Source organism: Loxodonta africana, chromosome 8, assembly GCF_030014295.1.
Source record: "Loxodonta africana isolate mLoxAfr1 chromosome 8, mLoxAfr1.hap2, whole genome shotgun sequence".
Taxonomy (NCBI): domain Eukaryota; kingdom Metazoa; phylum Chordata; class Mammalia; order Proboscidea; family Elephantidae; genus Loxodonta; species Loxodonta africana.
Window position 1 is genome coordinate 100180809 of NC_087349.1, and position 18373 is coordinate 100199181.

The window sequence follows — 18373 nt, forward strand, 5'->3', positions numbered from 1 at the left end:
TCAGAATACGTAAAGAATTTCTACAAATAAATGAGACAAACAACTCAAATAAAAAACAGACACTTCACAAAAGAAAATATCAAGTTACTTTCAAAACCAAAAACCAAACCCCGTGCCGTCGGGTCAATTCCGACTCCTAGAGACCCTACAGGACAGAGTAGAACTGCCCTATAGAGTTTCCAAAGAGCGCCTGGCAGATTCAAACTGCCGACCCTTTGGTTAGCAGCCATAGCACTTAACCACTACACCACCAGGGTTTCCAAGTTACTATTAAGCACATGCAAAGGTGCTCATCAGGAAAATGACAGCGAAGGAATTAAAAAAGTGTAAATAATAATTAAAAAAAAAGAAAAGAAAATGAGAGGCATGAGGGATAATATCTAGGATGAAGGTTATCTTTAATAATAGAAACGTTCTATATAACTAGATCTGGGTAGTAGCTACGCAGATATCCACATACACAAAAATTCAGCAAGCTGAAAACTTAAGATTTGTACATCTTATTCAATAAAAATTACACTTCAATTTAAAAAATGTAATCCACGGCCATTGACAATTTTTGCCATAATGGATGATTAGGGGAAAGGGAAGCAGAAGGATTAGTGTAACATAGCTACACCTTTACCTATCTTCACCAAACATAAAAGGATAGATCAAGAAATAGCTGTGCATGTACTAATATGATCTTCAAAAAATTAGAAAAATTTCAACAAATATTAAATTTAACATATTAAATATGCAACCAGTCATATAAATATTAGATGGACTTTAAAGTATGCCTCGGTGGACACGTTTTATTTTGTCAGTCCAGTGTTCATTCCCTCTTCTGTGCTCTGATTTTCCTTCCTCCTCCACCATCAGTCCATATGGTTCAAGGAGAATTTCTCCATCCCCAGCTTCGGCAATGGCTTGTGACTCAAGTCTAATTCAACCACATGGTCCTGGCAGTTGGCCATAAAGATTTTTTCTTTCAGGGATAGGCACAAGGCCCATTTTGGGCAAATGAGAGTTTTATAAAGGAGCTTTTTTAGAATTTTGCAAGGGAGACATACTCTTTCTGCTAAAGCTACTGAGAAGAGGATATAAACCTGGAGCTGTGGCAGCCATCTTGCCACCAAGAGATAAGAACTTGCCCAAGAATGGGTTTGAGAGGATGGACAGCCAGATGAGAGACAGGGAGAGGGCAACTGAGCCCTGGTTTCTGTGGTAGAGTCCTGGTTCCATGCAGGCCCGAGCGTGTCTACTCCTGCCCTTTTCATAGTTACAGAAGGCAGTATAATGTGATGGGAAAGCATTGGATTGCTTGGGTTCAAACTCTGGCTCTACCACTTACTAACTGTATGACCTTGGGCATGCCACTTAACCTCCTCCTCATCTATAAAATGGGGGTAATACTAGTACCTACCTCCTAGGATCAAATGAGTTAATATTTATAATAAATATACACACATATGTACATGTTTATATCTATGTATACGAATATATGTACATATCTTAATATACATATATTTATATATTAAAAGTTAGTTCATATTTATTTATACGTGTAAGGAATAATAAATGTTAGCTATTTTTTTTTAATTCTTATTATTAGCAATTAAATTCCCTTTTTTCCTTAAGCCAATTTGAATTTTCTGATACTTTCAAATGGTAGGATCCTGATTCATTTAACCACCCGAAATAGAAACCACAGAAAACAAATCAATTTGATAAAACATAAAAAACATAACCATTACATAAACATACAAATTATGTATATCAGAAAAAACAGCAAAACAATTAGAAAGTAAACAGGCAAAAATATACACACATAATTCACAAATGAAAAAAAATCAGAATGTAAAAGAGTTCAGTTTTTAAAAATCAAGGGAATGAAATAAATCAGGAATTAATTTCCCCAGTCACAACACTGAAGATTATTTTAAACTTAATATCCAGTGAGGGCAAGGGGTTCATGAACTGCTGGTGAAAACGTAAATTGATACAACATTTCCAGAAGGCAACTTAGCTCTAATAAAAACGAACATACTTTTGACACAATAATTCTTCCAGAAATTTATCTAAGGAGAGAATTAAGGGTGTGTGCAAACATTTTCCCTATGAGTTTTTTCACTGATTTGTGTTTATATAAACACTGGATAATTGGACACCCACAAAAAAGAGAATTCATTAAATCCATACATTCTAATACTGTTCAGTCACTTAATATGTTGATGGAAAATATCCACATATATTAATTTGGAAGGACATTTGTAATTATTAACTGAAATAAACAGGTTATAAAACCATATATACAGTATGAACCTATTTTAGCCGTATAAATATACACATACATACGTGGAAAAACATCTAGTAGGATACTTGCCAAATGATAAGGGAAGCCTCTGGCTGATAAAATCATGAGTGTCCTAATTTGTTGGGTGGTTTGTTTGCTTGTTTGGCTTATATGTCTATTTCATTCTTTCTTCAATTAACCTTAACTGCTTTTTAATAAGAAAAAATACATTTGAAATTTATGAAAAGCTATAAGTCACCTCTTAAGAGCTTCAGACACGCATTTGGAGCCAAAATGCATGCAAGCTGTTAAACAGATCACAGACGATAAGAAAGCCAAGGCACATAATAAAATCTATTAGGAAAACATTCTGCGTCCCACTTTGGAGAGTGGCGTCTGGGGTCTTAAACGCTAGCAACCGGCCGTCTAAGATGCATCAATTGGTCTCAGCCCACCTGGAGCGAAGAAAAACGAAGAACACCAAAGACACAGGGCCACATAAACCAGAGACTATATCAGCCTGAAACCAGGAGAACTAGATGGTGCCTGGCTACAACCGATGACTGCCCTGACAGGGAACACAACAGAGAACCCCTGAGGGAGCAGGAGAGCAGTGGGATGTATACCTCAAACTCCCATAAAAAGACCAGATTTAATGGTCTGACTGAGATTAGAATGACCCCAGAGGTTATGGCCCCCAGCCCTTCTGTTAGCCCAAGGCAGGAACCATTCCCAAAGCCAACTCTTCAGACAGGGATTGGACTGGACTAAGTGAAAGAAAATGATACCGGTGAAGAGTGAGCTCCTTGGATCAAGTAGACACATGAGACTATGTGGGCAGCTCCTGTCTGTAGGGGAAATGAGAGGGCAGAGGGAGTCAGAAGCTGACCGAATGGACACGAAAATAGAGAGTGGAGGGAAGGAGTGTGCTGTCTCATTAGGCGGACAGCAACTAGGAGTATATAGCAAACCGTATATAAATTTTTGTATGAGAGACCGACTTCATTTGCAAACTTTCACTTAAAGCACAATAAAAAAAATTTTAAAAAAAGAAAAAAGCAAAGGCAGTAGACTCTTTTGAAAAAATCTGATGGTAAAAGCAAGGAGAAGAGGGTCTCAGGAACATGTGCGGTATAAAATTACTGAGATGGAGAGTCTGGGCACTGGAGGAAGAGACTGAAGGTGCAGAGAGGGAGTCAGTGGGGGAGATGCTTCATGAAGCCTCCAACAGCAACACACGTACTGTGCTTTCCATTCACGAAGAGCTTCCATTTGGACTTGGCTGGGCTGCTTTATCCAGATCCCCAAATGTTCTTTTCCCTTTGTGCCAAGTATATCTGATGCTGCGCAGGCCCAGAAAGAGAGCAGAACTTACCCAGGGGCTGAAACCATGCTTTCAGTTTCCTGATGGCTTAAAATGACCTAAACCAGGTACAACAGGCACTGTTCATCAGCAGCTTTCCCCAGGGAAGAAAATGGCAAGCTTGAAGCCCTGCCCAACCTCTCTTAGACCTCCACTTCCAGGGAAGAGGGACCGCCCATCCAAAAATCGTAGTCCTAATACACACTTGACCTTAATAAGAAAAAAGGTAGTTTCTTTCAATTCATGATAGCTTGCATGCTCTGTAGAGAGATTACATTTTCTTTTCATTTATTTTGGGCATATTAACAGCTGGTGACCTAGATTAAGAAATAATATGTGAAGAGGCAGGCCGTATCACTAAATTCCTTCACAGATGGCAAGTGGATTCAATGAAAAGCTTCAGACAGGAGAGTCAAGTAATTACTTGCAAAGAGAGTTGTGGGAAGGAATAAGTACAACTGGATAAAATGAAGTATTAAAATATGATCAGAAAGCCTGGCCCTGACACCAAGGCCAGCAGATCCCTGGCTACCTTCTGGACCAGTAACCAAGGACTGGAAGGGAGCAGGGAGCATTGCTAATTCAGCTGTGGAGGGAGGAGGATCACATTAGTTCAAGAAGAGCTTGGGTGGATATTAAAAGAAATACAATCCTCTTACTGCATGGAGAGTGTGCGTGTGTGGAGGAAGAGGCTAGCAGCAGCCATCCAGCCTCTGGGCTTTGGGGACACAGCAAAGGGATCAGCGTCCCTATCTGCTTGGCACCTCGGGGTCTGCCTGAACTGGGAGACAGACTGAGCCTCGACCTGACCAGGGACGTTCATTTGCATGGTGAACAAATCAGCCAAGTCTGACTTTCAGTAAAATGCTAAACACCCAGTATTCCAGGGATGGAAAATACTGCCACGTGAAAGAGAACACAGTTCAACTGATACGAATCATGGGGCTCATTAGTTGGTGTTCATTTTCAAGTACAATGCTCAAGCTACAATATAAATGTCCTTGGCTCAAGACACACACCAAGACCTCGGTGCCATCAAATCTAAGCAGTCATCAGGTAAACCAGGGAAGCTCAGTGCCTGGTACTGTATCTCTTCACTCTGTCAGGGTACAGACATGGGTTTAATTTACACACATCTCCGGGGGAGAAAAATTAATTACTGTGGGTAATTTACACAGTGCCTTGCAAAAAAAAAAAAAAACACAACGTGTGTAATGAGGGGTTTTATCATGCAATAAAATATTGCCCTTTTTGCAGAAATGTGCAGAGGAGAGCTGCTGGGTTCAGGTCATACTTATTTTTGACCTTCCACAGAAGGACAGCGGCATCAAAAGGAACACACATACATAGACACGCGCGCACACACACACACACAATATGTGTGTGTGTAGATGTCTGTTATAAACTCCACGATTCACTCAGCAGCATGTATAAAGCTGCAGGTTTTTCGGTATCCGGCGCTATTGGTCCAAACTGATATTCTTGGCGCTTCTGCGCTAAATTGCGGTTTTACTGCACCGAGGCGCCTGTGAATTTCCCCTGAGGAAGGACTGCTGCTGCAATCTCTCCTCCGGATCTGCGGGGCCGCGTCCCTGCGTGCTGTCGGCGGGAGAGCTGGGACGCGGGCGCCCGGAGCTGCGGGGCGACCTGCAGCACCTGCGACTTCTCGTGCCAGCTCTGAGCACCCAGGAGAGTGGAGCTCGCAGCGACGCCCGGGCCGCCTCCAGGGGGACCAGAACGCCGCGCGGGGAGGGGGAGAGAAGGGACCCGGGGAGATTTGGGCAGGCCCAGAGTTTCCAAGGATGGGGTCTACAGGTCCCTGGCTGCGCGCTCCCGCCTCCCGGCCCCCGCAGCGCCCGGATGCCGCCGTTGCTGCAGTCGCTGCCGGCGGAGGGCAGGACGTCCCCACGACCCCGGCCCCCCTCCCCGGGCTCCGCAGCGCCCTGCACCCCGAGACCCCGGCCCCGAAACGCCGCAACCGGCTGGGCCTCCTGCGCTCCCCTCAGCGGGCGCTGCCCTCTCCAGCCGCGCCCGCCCCCCCCCGCCACCTGCCCTGGCCGCCCGCCGCCCTCCTCTGACCTTTTCCTGCGCCCGGTTGAGTCGCTTCTGAACGTTCTTGGCGAAGATACCCGTCTTGATGTCGGCCATGGCTGCAGGTCGGGAAGGCTGGGCTGAGAGGAGCTGAGCGGGCAGCGGGACCGGCGGCGGCGGCGGCGGCGAGGAGGAGAGGAGGAGGAGAGGAGGAGGAGGTACGGGAGAGGCAGCCGCGCGCGAGCAGCGGTGAGGGAGGGGCGCGACGGCGGGGACCAGCTTAAAGCGACAGAGCTGGAGGCGGGACGCGCCGGGGCTGGCAGTAACACTGGGGTGGAGGGTGCCTGCGGAAAACAACCCCAAGAAGGCAGAAGCCAAAATGCCTAGAGCGTGCCTACAAGGGTGGAAGAAGAGGTCAGGAGGAGAAAGGGAACAAGGCCAAGCAGCGGCCCCAGGCCCCGGGAGCAGCTCTCTGGCACCATCCAGGGAACATTTAACGCGGAGTTTGTGTTGAGGACCCTGAGAGGGGCCCCGATTCTTTCCAGCCGAAAATGGGAACAGAAGGGGAAAGGGGAACCGCAGGGAAGGTGGAAGCCAGTGGCCGATGGGATTGGAGCTGTTGTGCCTGCTGGTCTCCTGGGGCTCCCAGGCATACCCAGCGGGACAGCCCGGGCCAGAGCTATCACCTCTCACCGTACACCTTGTGTGTTCAAGAAGACCGTTCTGATTCCGCTCTGCCCTCAAGAGGCTCACCGCCCAGTGAGGGAAGCTGACTGGGAAGCTAAGTCAATGCGTGGTACTGGAGCCGCAGTGGAGCTAGCTGCGGATTGAGAAGAGAGAAGGCGGACCCACCGACCGGCTCTGACACTTGTTTGAACGTTAAGAGAAGACTTGGGGTGGAACAGAAGTCCATGTTGAGCAGGGTCAGCCCCTTGCTATGCCTTGGTCAAGGAACCTTGATGGTGAAATGGCTAAGCGCTCCGCTGCCAACCAAAAGGTTGGCGGTTCACACTCACCCAGAGTCACTATGAGTCCGAAGAAAGGGGTCACCATGAGTCGGAGTCTACTCTACTAGTGAGCAACTCACAACAACAATGAAATTCCTGCCCTGGGCAGGAACCCTGGTATAGGCCGTCACCAATAAATGTTGCATGAGTCAGGTCCTTTTGTAAAAAAAAAAAAAAAAAAATTTTTTTTTTTTTTTGGAGCCTCGCAAAAACAAGGTAAGATCCAGGCCTCCTCACTGGTTGTTTTCATGCGCACATTCCCACAGCCTTAACAGAGATTCACCATTCTCAGTATGTTTGACAGAAGTAGGAATAAGGAGTAAATGTGTCCTCCACCTATCCGAGCGCTTGAAAGATCCAACCAGTGTTCAGACTATTCATACTGAGTTCTCTCTGGCAGTGTGAGTAAAACAAGGCAGGAAGTGCCTTGCAACCAGAGGTCAGAAGTAAAACACAAGGCTTGTGAGTCCAAGTCACCCACAGTGCACATTGGTAGCTCCCAGTGAACTGATTCCCTGTGCAGTACCCTTCCCTGGGCTCTAGAATGGCCTTGTGACTGGTTTTTACCAATAAAATGTGGCAAAAGTGATGTTATGCTAATTTAAGGCCTAAACCTTAAGAAGCCAGGCATCTTTTACACTCTGGGGAGCCCTGTGCCACTATGTAAGAAGTTCAGCTATCCCTGCTATAGAAAACACTGTGAAGGGACCATGTGGAAAGGGAAAGGCTCTGGGATTACTTGGAGAGGGAGAGAGGCCCAGATGTCCTAATATGCCAGCTGGGCCCATCCTCCAGCCAACCCACTGGCTGAATGCAACCACACAAATAGCCATCAGCACACCAGCAGAAGAACCACCCAGCTGATCCCAACCCAGAGTGCAGAATGGTGGCAAAGAAAATGGTAGTTGTTTTTAACTGCTAAGTTTTGTGATGGCTTGCGATAAAACAGTAGGTAATTAGAACACTCAGTCTGTTTTCTTATCCTCTAGGATGACTTTCTGTCCTGGTTTGCCCAGGAGTAAAGGACTTCCCAGAAATATGAGTTCATGCTCTCAAATGGCTTCTTAAACTTAGTTCTGCCTTGAGAATCAGCCATGAGGACACAAGCCTCAGATTGCTGGAATACACTAGATGTTCTGGGGTAATTCAGCCCTTGGTCATATTCACACTGTGAGTTCCAGATCTTCTTCTGCTCCCACCGGGGACCTGGCTACAAATCCCTCTGCAGATGTCACTGCCCTTTTTCTAACAAGCAAGGGACTGGAGTTTCAGTCCAGTGGGTTTTGTTTTCCAGCTTCCCTGGATTCCGAGACATCGGCTCCCACTGTATCTGCCCTTCTCTCTCCTTGCACTTATTCTCCCCACAAATTTCTTGAATGTAATGAATATCTCTTGAAATAAAATTGCAAATTGTTATCTTTTTCTTATTTTCAGATGCCCATATCTATCTAGTTCTGTAGTGTGGGTGAGAAAGGGAGGCTTGTCATTTCTTGGTAATTCTATTTGGAATACATGCCGAGCATATTAAAAAATTGTTGTGTGGAAACTGTTACTAAATTATCTCACTCCAGCTGAGAAGTAAATCAGTGCCCATTTTCAGGCTGCCATGCCGCTCATTATAGCACTTTAACTGGTACTTAGTAGGTGCTCTGTAATTATTAGCTTAGAAATGCATTCACACATAAGACTACCTCATAAGTATTGTTCTGGGATGGGAGATACCCACTTCTTACTAAGCGTTAGCCAGACTCATTAAGCCTTCACCTAGAACATCTCAAAAAACCTAAACCTGGCGTGGTTGAGTTGCATAGATGCAAACAGAGCTGATGAATAGGCTTGCCAAACAAGACCACTGAAACATGTCAAAGTACAGCTTGGCAGATCCTTAGCTATTTCTTCTGCAATAATGTCATTGGAATGTTGACATTGGTGGTGGAGGAGGGGCTCAACTGCAACAATTTTTCTTTTATTTAATTTTATTTTCTTGTGAAAATACACACAGCAAAACTCACTCCCAGTCCACAGTTCCTAGACAAAATCATCAGTGACATTGGCTGCATTCTTCACATTGAGTCAACCTTCTCATTATTTCTGTTCTAGTTGTTTCACTTCCTTTACTTAATCTCCCTGCCCCCAACCTTCTCATCTATGCATTAAAATAGTGTTGATCCTTTGGTCTTATACAGATAACTTTTTTTTTTTTTAATGCAAACACAGGAGCAGATTATTTAATAAGCAAGGTAAGCACGGGCTTACTTGTGGTGACTTCAGAGGATACTTTCAACTCAGAGTTTGAAGATTAACACAGGGCCATACTCTCGGGGACTCTTCTAGCCTCAATAGGTCTAGTAAGTCTAGATTCTTTAAGAATTTGAAAATCTGTTCCACATTTTTCTCCCTTTTATCAGGATTCTTTTATTGTGTTCCTGTCTAGAACGTTCAGTAATGGTAAACATGCACCATCTGGTTCTTCTGGTCTCAAGGTAGAAGAGATAGAGGTTTCTGTAGACAATTAGTCCTACAGTCCAGTTACTTCTCTTCATTTCCTACTTTCCCTTTTGTTCCAAATGAGTAAAGACTAATAGTTGTATCTTGGAAGCTTGTAAGCATTTAAGATCTCAGATACTACTCACCATAATGGAAAGGAGATTATAAACTTTAAGAATTATATTATGCCAGTTTACTGGATTGTCCCACAAGACCACATCCCTAAACCTCCAAACCAAGATAACTAATCCTATAAGGTGATGGGTTATGTTTAATTACTATCAGCATCTGTAGCCCCACCCTTTTTTCTGGTTGTTGTTATTGTTGCATAATCAAGTGCAATAGTTTTAAACTTATTTTTATGCTATGCAGTGGGATCTTTTTTCAGACAAAATCGTATACAGGACCCAAATATATTAATCAGATGACCCTCTCTGTTTGCAGAGGTTCAGCACCCAGAGCAGGGTCCATTAGGCTGCCCCTCTGCTCTCTGCAGCCGTCTCTAATGAACATACAACTTCCAGGACACAGGTAGAAGTCCATAGAACAAGATGATCTCAGAGACACCTTCCAAGTCCAAAGTCACAGGATTCCTGCATTCGTGTTCCTCCTACATTTCCCAATACCACTGGGCACACCTGCCAACATTGCTTGATTCCTTATATCTCTTCCTTACATTTTGCCATTCCCTTTTCTATGCTGTCAGTCAAGGAAAAATGTGGCTCATGCAATTCCTCATAGATTTCACTATTAACAAAAAGTAAACCCAATTTTCTTCAATTTTAAGGACAAGCTTACAATATTCTTAGTATGTTCAAATTATATTTAATATTTATTCAGGTAGGTTTCACAAACAGCATCACAATTCCAACCCCAGATCTTCACGATGCAATGCAAAATTCCAGAAGCAACTTCCTATTTTACTTTCCTTCCTTCTAAATTGTACTTTAAGTTGGTTGATAATTCAGAAATGTGAATTATGACAGGTTTTGATAATGACTGAAGTAGGTCCAGAATTACTACTAACTGTATTATCACAAAATTCATTTTCCCCATGAGTTTACCTTTTCTATGTTCATATCTTATCAGTGAGTTCAATTCAGACCCTTACAGAGATTTCTAGATCCATTTTTTAAAATAATTTTTATTGTGCTTTAAGTGAAAGTTTACAAATCAAGTCAGTCTCTCACACAAAAACCCATATACACCTTGCTACACACACCCAATTACTCTCCCCCTAATGAGATAGCCTGCTCTCTTCCTCCACTTTCTCTTTTCGCATCCTTTTTGCCAGCTTCTGACCCCCTCCACCCTCTCATCTCCCCTCCAGGCAGGAGATGCCAACATAGTCTCAAGTGTCCACCTGATTCAAGACGCTCACTCCTCACCAGCATCCCTCTCCAACCCATTGTCCAATCCAATCCATGCCTGAAGAGTTGGCTTCGGGAATGGTTCCTGTCTGGGGCCAACAGAAGGTCTGGGGGCCATGACCACCGGGGAACTTCCAGTCTCAGTCAAACCGTTAAGTCTGGTCTTTTTATGAGAACTGGGGGTCTGCATCCCACTGCCCTCCTGCTCCCTCAGGGGTTCTCTGTTGTGTTCCCTGTCAGGGTAGTCATCGGTTGTAGCTGGGCATCATTTAGTTCTTCTGATCTCAGGATGATGTCGTCGCTGGTTCATGTGGCCCTTTCTGTCTCTTGGGCTCTTAATCACCTTGTGTCCTTGGTGTTCTTCACTCTCCTTTGATCCAGGTGGCTTGAGACCAATTGATGCATCTTAGATGGCTGCTTGCTAGCGTTTAAGACCCCAGACGCCACTCTTCAAAGTGGGATGCAGAGTGTTTTCTTAATAGATTTTATTATGCCAATTGACTTAGATGTCCCCTGAAACCATGGCCCCCAGGCCCCTGCCCCTGCTATGCTGGCCTTCAAAGCATTTAGTTTATTGCTTTTGGTTTAGTCCAATCGTGCTGACCTTCCCTGTATTGTGTGCTGTCTTCCCCTTCACCTAAAGTAGTTCTTATCTACTATGTAATTAGTGAATTCCCCTCTCCCACCCTCCTTCCCTCCCCGCTCTCGTAACCACAAAAGAATGTGTTCTTCTCAGTTTAAACTATTTCTCAAGATCTTATAATAGTGGTCTTATACAATATTTGTCCTTTTGCAACTGACTAATTTCACTCAGCATAATGCCTTCCAGGTTCCTCCATGTTATGAAATGTTTCACAGATTCCTCACGGTTCTTTATCGATGCGTAGTACTCCATTGTGTGAATATACCATAAGTTATTTATTCATTCATCCATTGATGGACACCTTGGTTGCTTCCATCTTTTTGCTGTTGTAAACAGTGCTGCAGTAAACATGGGTGTGCATATATCTGTTTGTGTGAAGGCTCTTACACTGATGACTCTGTCTTTCTTCTATCTTCATTTTGATGCTTCCTACGTCATTCAATATTTTGCTCATAAAACCCTTCAATATTGCAAATTGAGGCTCAAATTTTTTCTTCAGTTCTTTTAGCTCGAGAAATGCCAAGCATGTTCTTCTGTTTTGCTTTTCTAACTCCAGGTCTTAGCATATTTCATTATAATACTTTACCTTGTCTTTGCAAGCTGCCCTTTGAAATCTTCTGTTCGGCTCTTTCATGAGATCATTTCTTCCTTTAACTTGGGCTACTCTACACATTCAAGAGCAAGTTTCAGAGACTCTTCTGACATCCATTTTGGCCTTTTCTTTCTTTCCTGTCTTTTTAACTACATTTTGCTTTCTTCATGTATGATATTCTTGATGTCGTTCCACAACTCATCTGGTCTTCAAACGTTAGTGATCAATGAGTAAACTCTATTCTTGAGATGGTCTCCAAATTCAGGTGGGATACACTCAATGTCATATTTTGACTCTTGCAGACTTGTTTTAATTTTCTTTAACTTCATTTTGAACTTGCATATGAGCAATTGATGGTCTGTTCCGAAGTCAGCCCCTGGCCATGTTGTACTAAAGATATCGAGCTTTTCCATCACCTCTTTCCACAGATGTAGTCAATTTGATTCCTGTGTTTTCCACGTGTATAGTCATCACTTAAGTTGAAAAATGTATTTGCAGTGAAGTCATTGGTATTGCAAAATTCTATTGTGCCCTCTCCAGCGTTATTTCTATTACCAACTACTGACCATATTTTCCAACTGCTGATCCTTCTTTGTTTCCAATTTTTGCATTCCAGTCACTGGTAATTACCGATGCATCCTGATTACATGTTCAATCAATTTCAGACTGCAGAAGTTGGTAAAAATTCTTCAGTTTCTTCGTCTTTGACCTCAGTGGTTGGTGCGTAAATTTGAATAATAGTCATATTAACTGATCTTCCTCATAAGCACATGGATATTATCCTATCACTGACAGTGTTGTACTTCAGGATAGATCTTGAAATGTTCTTTCAGAAGACAAATGCAACACCATTCCTCTTCGAGTTGTCATTCCTGGCATAATAGACCATTTGATTTTTTTGATTAATTCAAAATGGCAAATTCCAGTCCATTTCTGCTCATTAATGCCCAGGATATTGATGTCTATGCATTCCATTTCATTTTTAACAATTTCCAATTTTCCTAGATTCTTGCTTCTTACCTTTCACCTTCCAGTTATTAATGGATATTTGCAGCTGTTTCTTCTGATTTGGGGAAGAATGGGAATTCCAGAACACTTAATGGTGCTCATGAGGAACCTTTACATAGATCAAGAGGCAGTTGTTCGGACAGAACAAGCGGATACTGATTGGTTTAGAGTCCGGAAAAGGGTGCGTCAGGGTTGTATTCTTTCACCATACCTATTCAATCTGTATGCTGAGCAAATAATCTGGGAAGCTGGACTATATGAAGAATAGGGCATCAGGATTGGAGGAAGACTCATTAACAACCTGCATAATGCAGATGACACAAACTTGCTTGCTGAAAGTGAAGAGGACTTGAAGCACTTACTAATGAAGATAGACCACAGCCTTCAGTATGGATTGCACCTCAACATAAAGAAAACAAAAATCCTCACAACTAGACCAATGAGCAACATCATCATAAACGGAGAAAAGATTGAAGTTGTTGAGGATTTCATTTTACTTGGATCCACAATCAACAGCCATGGAAGCAGCAGTCAAGAAATCAAAAGATGCATTGCATTGGGTAAATCTGCTGCAAAGGACCTCTTCAAAGTGTTGAAGAGCAAAGATGTCACCTTGAAGACTAAGGTGCACCTGATCCAAGCCATGGTATTTTCAATCGCATCATATGCATGTGAAAGCTGAACAATGAATAAGGAAGACTGAAGAAGAATTGATACCTCTGAATTGTGGTGTTGGCAAAGAATATTGAATATACCATGGACTGCCAAAAGAACGAACAAATGTGTCTTAGAAGAAGTACAGCCAGAATGCTTCTTAGAGGCAAGGATGGCAAGACTGCATCTTACATACTTTGGACATGTTGTCAGGAGGGATCAGTCCCTGGAGAAGGACATCATGCTTGACAGAGTACAGGGTCAGCGGAAAAGAGGAAAACCCTCAACAAGGTGGATTGAGACAGTGGCTACAACAATGAGCTCAAGCATAATAACAATTGTAAGGATGGCTCAGGACTCAGCAGTGTTTCATTCTGTTGTGCATAGGGTCTCCGTGAGTCGGAACCGACTCAATGGCACCTGACAACAACAACAACAATTTGGAGCTTTTTCTTCTGATTTTGAGCCAGACCACAACAGCAAGTGAAGGTCTGTAAAGCTTAAGTCCTTCTACATCATTAAGGTCTACTCTACTTTGAGGAGGCAGCTGTTCCCCAGTCGTATTTTGTGCACCTTCCAAACTGAGGGGCTCATCTCCCAGCACTGTATCAGAGAATGTTCTGCTGCTGTGCATAAGATTTTCACCGGTCAATTTTTTTCAGAAGCAGACCACCAGATCCTTCTTCCTAGCCTGTTTTAGTCTGGAAGCTCTGCTGAAATCTGCCCACCGTGGATGACCCTGTTGGTATTTGAAATACCAGTGGCATAGCTTCCAGCATCACAGCAGCATGCAAGACCCCACAGTATGACAAACTGACAGACACATGGCAGAAAACAATATAAGACGTGATTTACAAGCTAAAATGCATTCTAATTAGCCAATCTGCATTCTAATTGTTGGGTTCTTTGTGTCATTGTATATGGCAGCCCTGGTGGCACAAACAATTAAGCACTCAACTACTAACCAAAAGGTTGGCAGTTCATACACACCCAAAGGCTTCTTGGGAGAGAGGCCCAGTAATCTGCTTCTGAAAGGTCACAGCCAAGAAAACCCTATGGAACTCAGTTCTACTCTGCACACAAGGGTTCACCATGAGTTCAAATCAACTCGATGGTGATGGGTTTGATTTTGGGGTGCGTCATTATACAAAAATTAAGGATATGTTCCATTTTAACATGTTGAATCTAACTGGAATTTTGTTCTAAACCACATTATGACCAGTTGTTATACTTACCTTTTTGTTTGAAGACTATAAATAATATGAAATTTTATTTTTCTCACAGATGTTAAATGAAAATAGCAGTAGAAGGAGGATGCTATCTCTCTCTCTCCCTTCCTCTCTCTCTCTCTCTCTATATATATATATATTTGACTGAGTATCTTATACATTTCAGGTGAAAACAATCAAGTATAATATCACAGTCCACTCTTCAAACAATGCCAGCTATCTATATTTTAGTTCCACATGTATTTTTTACAAATTTTTGCCTACATACCTACCTTCTTCCTTTTCTAATTTGTCCAAGTCTAAAAATAACAGTTTCCTAATACATTAATAATGCATCACTAACGCCTCCCAAAAATGCTAAATAGGAGGCAGAGCTTTGTTTTACTCATACCATTGTACGTTTACCATTTACACAGACACAGCCATTGGTGGCTAAAGAAAACAATGGCACAGTATTAAATTGCCTAATAACTTTAATGTATTTCAACACTACACTTGATGCTTTTTGCAAAGTAGATACAAAACAACTCCCGTACCCCAGACAAATTGCTTGGGCATCACTTAATAGCATACAAGCCAACCGAGAGGTCAGAGAACAAAACAAAATAGAAATTCTAATTAGCCACAACACTTTCTGAAAAAAAGAAACAGGTTCCTTATTTTATACTATTTTCTATCCACAAATGAGCTGTAAAAATTCCACATGCAAATGATGGAATCAGCAGTTGTCTGCACTAATGAGTACCTTCTTAATTATATATAGATGTATATATATATGTTAGTATGTGTATATATTATTTTATGAACCAAAACAAAACCCATTGCCCTAGAGTCAATTCTGACTCATAGTGACACTATAGGATAGAGTAGAACTGCCCCCATTGGGTTTCCAAGGAGCAGATGGTTGATTCCAACTGCCAACCTTTTGGTTAGCAGCCAAGCTCTTAACCATTACACCATTGTTTTATATATATAAAATGTTATTAGTGATTGTTTTCCAGCATGTACAAACCCCAGCTTCATAACAATGACCAACTGCAAAATCTCTTAACAAATACTTAATCATACACAGGCAGTCCCTGGGTTAGGTTCTTATTTAGTGTCAGTCATATATTTTTTTTTTTATATATTTGCCTTGTTATTGTTGTTAGGTGCCGTCGAGTCAGTTCCGACTCATAGCAACCCTATGCACAATAGAACGAAACACTGCCTGGTCCTGCACCATCCTTAAAATCGTTGTTATGCTTGAGCTCATTGTTGTAGCCACTGTCTCAATCCACCTTGTTGAGGGTCTCCTCTTTTCTGCTGACCCTGTACTCTGCCAAGCATGATGTCCTTCTCCAGGGACTCATCCCTCCTGACAACATCTCCAAAGTATGTAAGATGCAGTCTCGCCATCCTTGCTTCTAAGGGGCACTCTGGCTGTACTTCTTCTAAGACAGATTTGTTCATTCTTTTGGCAGTCCATGGTATATTCAATATTCTTCGCCAACGCCACAATTCAAAGGCATCAGCTCTTCTTCGGTCTTCCTTATTCATTGTCCAGCTTTCACATGCATATGATGTGATTGAAAATACCATGGCTTGGGTCGGGCATACCTTAGTCTTCAGGGTGACATCTTTGCTCTTCAACACTTTGAAGAGGTCCTTTGCAGCAGATTTGCCCAATGCAATGCGTCTTTTGATTTCTTGACTGCTGCTTCCATGGCTGTTGATTGTGGATGCAAGTAAAATGAAATCATTGACAACTTCAATCTTTTCTCCGTTTATGATGATGTTGCTCATTGGTCCAGTTGTGAGGATTTTTGTTTTCTTTATGTTGAGGTGCAATCCATATTGAAGGCTGTGGTCTTTGATCTTCATTAGTAAGTGCTTCAAGTCCTCTTCACTTTCAGCAAGCAAGGTTGTGTCATCTGCATTATGCAGATTGTTAATGAGTCTTCCTCCAATCTTGATGCCCCCATTCTTCTTCATATAGTCCAGCTTCCCGGATTATTTGTTCAGCATACGGATTAAATAGGTATGGTGAAAGAATACAACCCTGACGCACACCTTTCCTGACTTTAAACCAATCAGTATCCCCTTGTTCTGTCCAGACAACTGCCTCTTGATCTATATACAGGTTCCTCATGAGCACAATTAAGTGTTCTAGAATTCCCATTCTTCGCAATGTTATCCGTAGTTTGCTATGAGCCACACAGTTGAATGTCTTTGCATAGTCAAAAAAACACAGGTAAACATCCTTCTGGTATTCTCTGCTTTCAGCCAGGATCCATCTGACATCAGCAATGATATCCGTGGTTCCATGTCCTCTTCTGAAATCTGCCTGAATTTCTGGCAGTTCCCTGTCGATATATTGCTGCAGCCATTTTTGAATGATCTTCAGCAGAATTTTGCTTGCATGTGGTATTAATGATATTGTTCTATAATTTCCACATTCGGTTGGATCGCCTTTCTTGGGAATAGGCATAAATATGGATCTCTTCCAATCAGTTGGCCAGGAAGCTGTCTTCCATATTTCTTGGCATAGACAAGTGAGCACCTCCAGTGCTGCATCTGTTTGTTGAAACATCTCAATTGATACTCCATCAATTCCTGGAGCGCTGTTTTTCTTGTTTCAAGATCTATCCTGAAGTACATCGCTGTCAGTGATAGGATAATATCCATACACCTACAAAGAAGACCAGTTAATACAACTATTATTCAAATTTACGCACGAACCACTACGGCCAAAGATGAAGAAACAGAAGATTTTTATCAGCTGCTACAGTCTGAAATTGATCGAACATGCAATCAAGATGCATTGACAATTACTGGCGATTGGAATGCAAAAGTTGGAAACAAAGAAGAAGGATCAGTAGTTGGAAAATATGACCTTGGTGATAGAAACAATGCCAGAAATCGAATGATAGAATTTTGCAAGACCAGCGACTTCTTCATTGTAAATACCTTCTTCCACCAACATAAATGGCGACTATACACGTGGACCTCGCCACATGGAACACAGAAATCAAATTGACTACATCTGTGGAAAGAGATAGTGGAAAAGTTCAATATCATCAGTCAGAACAAGGCCAGGGACCGACTGTGGAACAGACCCTCAATTGCTCATATGCAAGTTCAAGCTGAAACTGAAGAAAATCAGAGCAAGTCCACAAGAGCCAAAATATGACCTTGAGTATATCCCACCTGAGTTTAGAGACCGTCTCAAGAATAGATTTGACGCATTGAACACTAGCGACCGAAGACCAGACGAGTTGTGGAATGACACCAAGGACATCATCCATGAAGAAAGCAAGAGGTCACTGAAAAGACAGGAAAGAAAGAAAAGACCAAGATGGATGTCAGAGGAGACTCTGAAACTTGCTCTTGAGCGTCGAACAGCTAAAGCAAAAAGAAGAATTCATGAAGTAGAAGAACTAAACGGAAGATTTCAAAGGGCCTCTCGAGAAGACAAAATAAAGTGCTATAATGACATGCGCAAAGAGCTGAAGATGGAAAACCAAAAGGGAAGAACATGCTTGGAGTTTCTCAAGCTGAAAGAACCGAAGAAAAAATTCAGGCCTCAAGTTGCAATAGTGAAGGATTCCATGGGGAAAATACTAAATGATGCAGGAAGCATCAAAAGAAGATGGAAGGAATACACAGAGTCATTATACCAAAAAGAATTGGTCAATATTCAACCATTTCAAGAGGTGGCATATGATCAGGAAC

At 42.4% G+C, this 18373-nt stretch overlaps 1 protein-coding gene across 1 annotated transcript in view; it reads right to left on the reverse strand.

Moving 5' to 3' along the window:
- LOC100668333 (amphiphysin) overlaps positions 1–5786 on the reverse strand; it is a 289557-nt gene extending 283771 nt beyond the window's left edge. Inside the window, exon 1 of the mRNA XM_003406912.3 lies at positions 5718–5786. Coding sequence (XP_003406960.1) covers positions 5718–5786 — 69 coding nt within the window. The remainder of the gene's footprint in view (positions 1–5717) is intronic.
- Positions 5787–18373: the final 12587 nt, after the last annotated feature.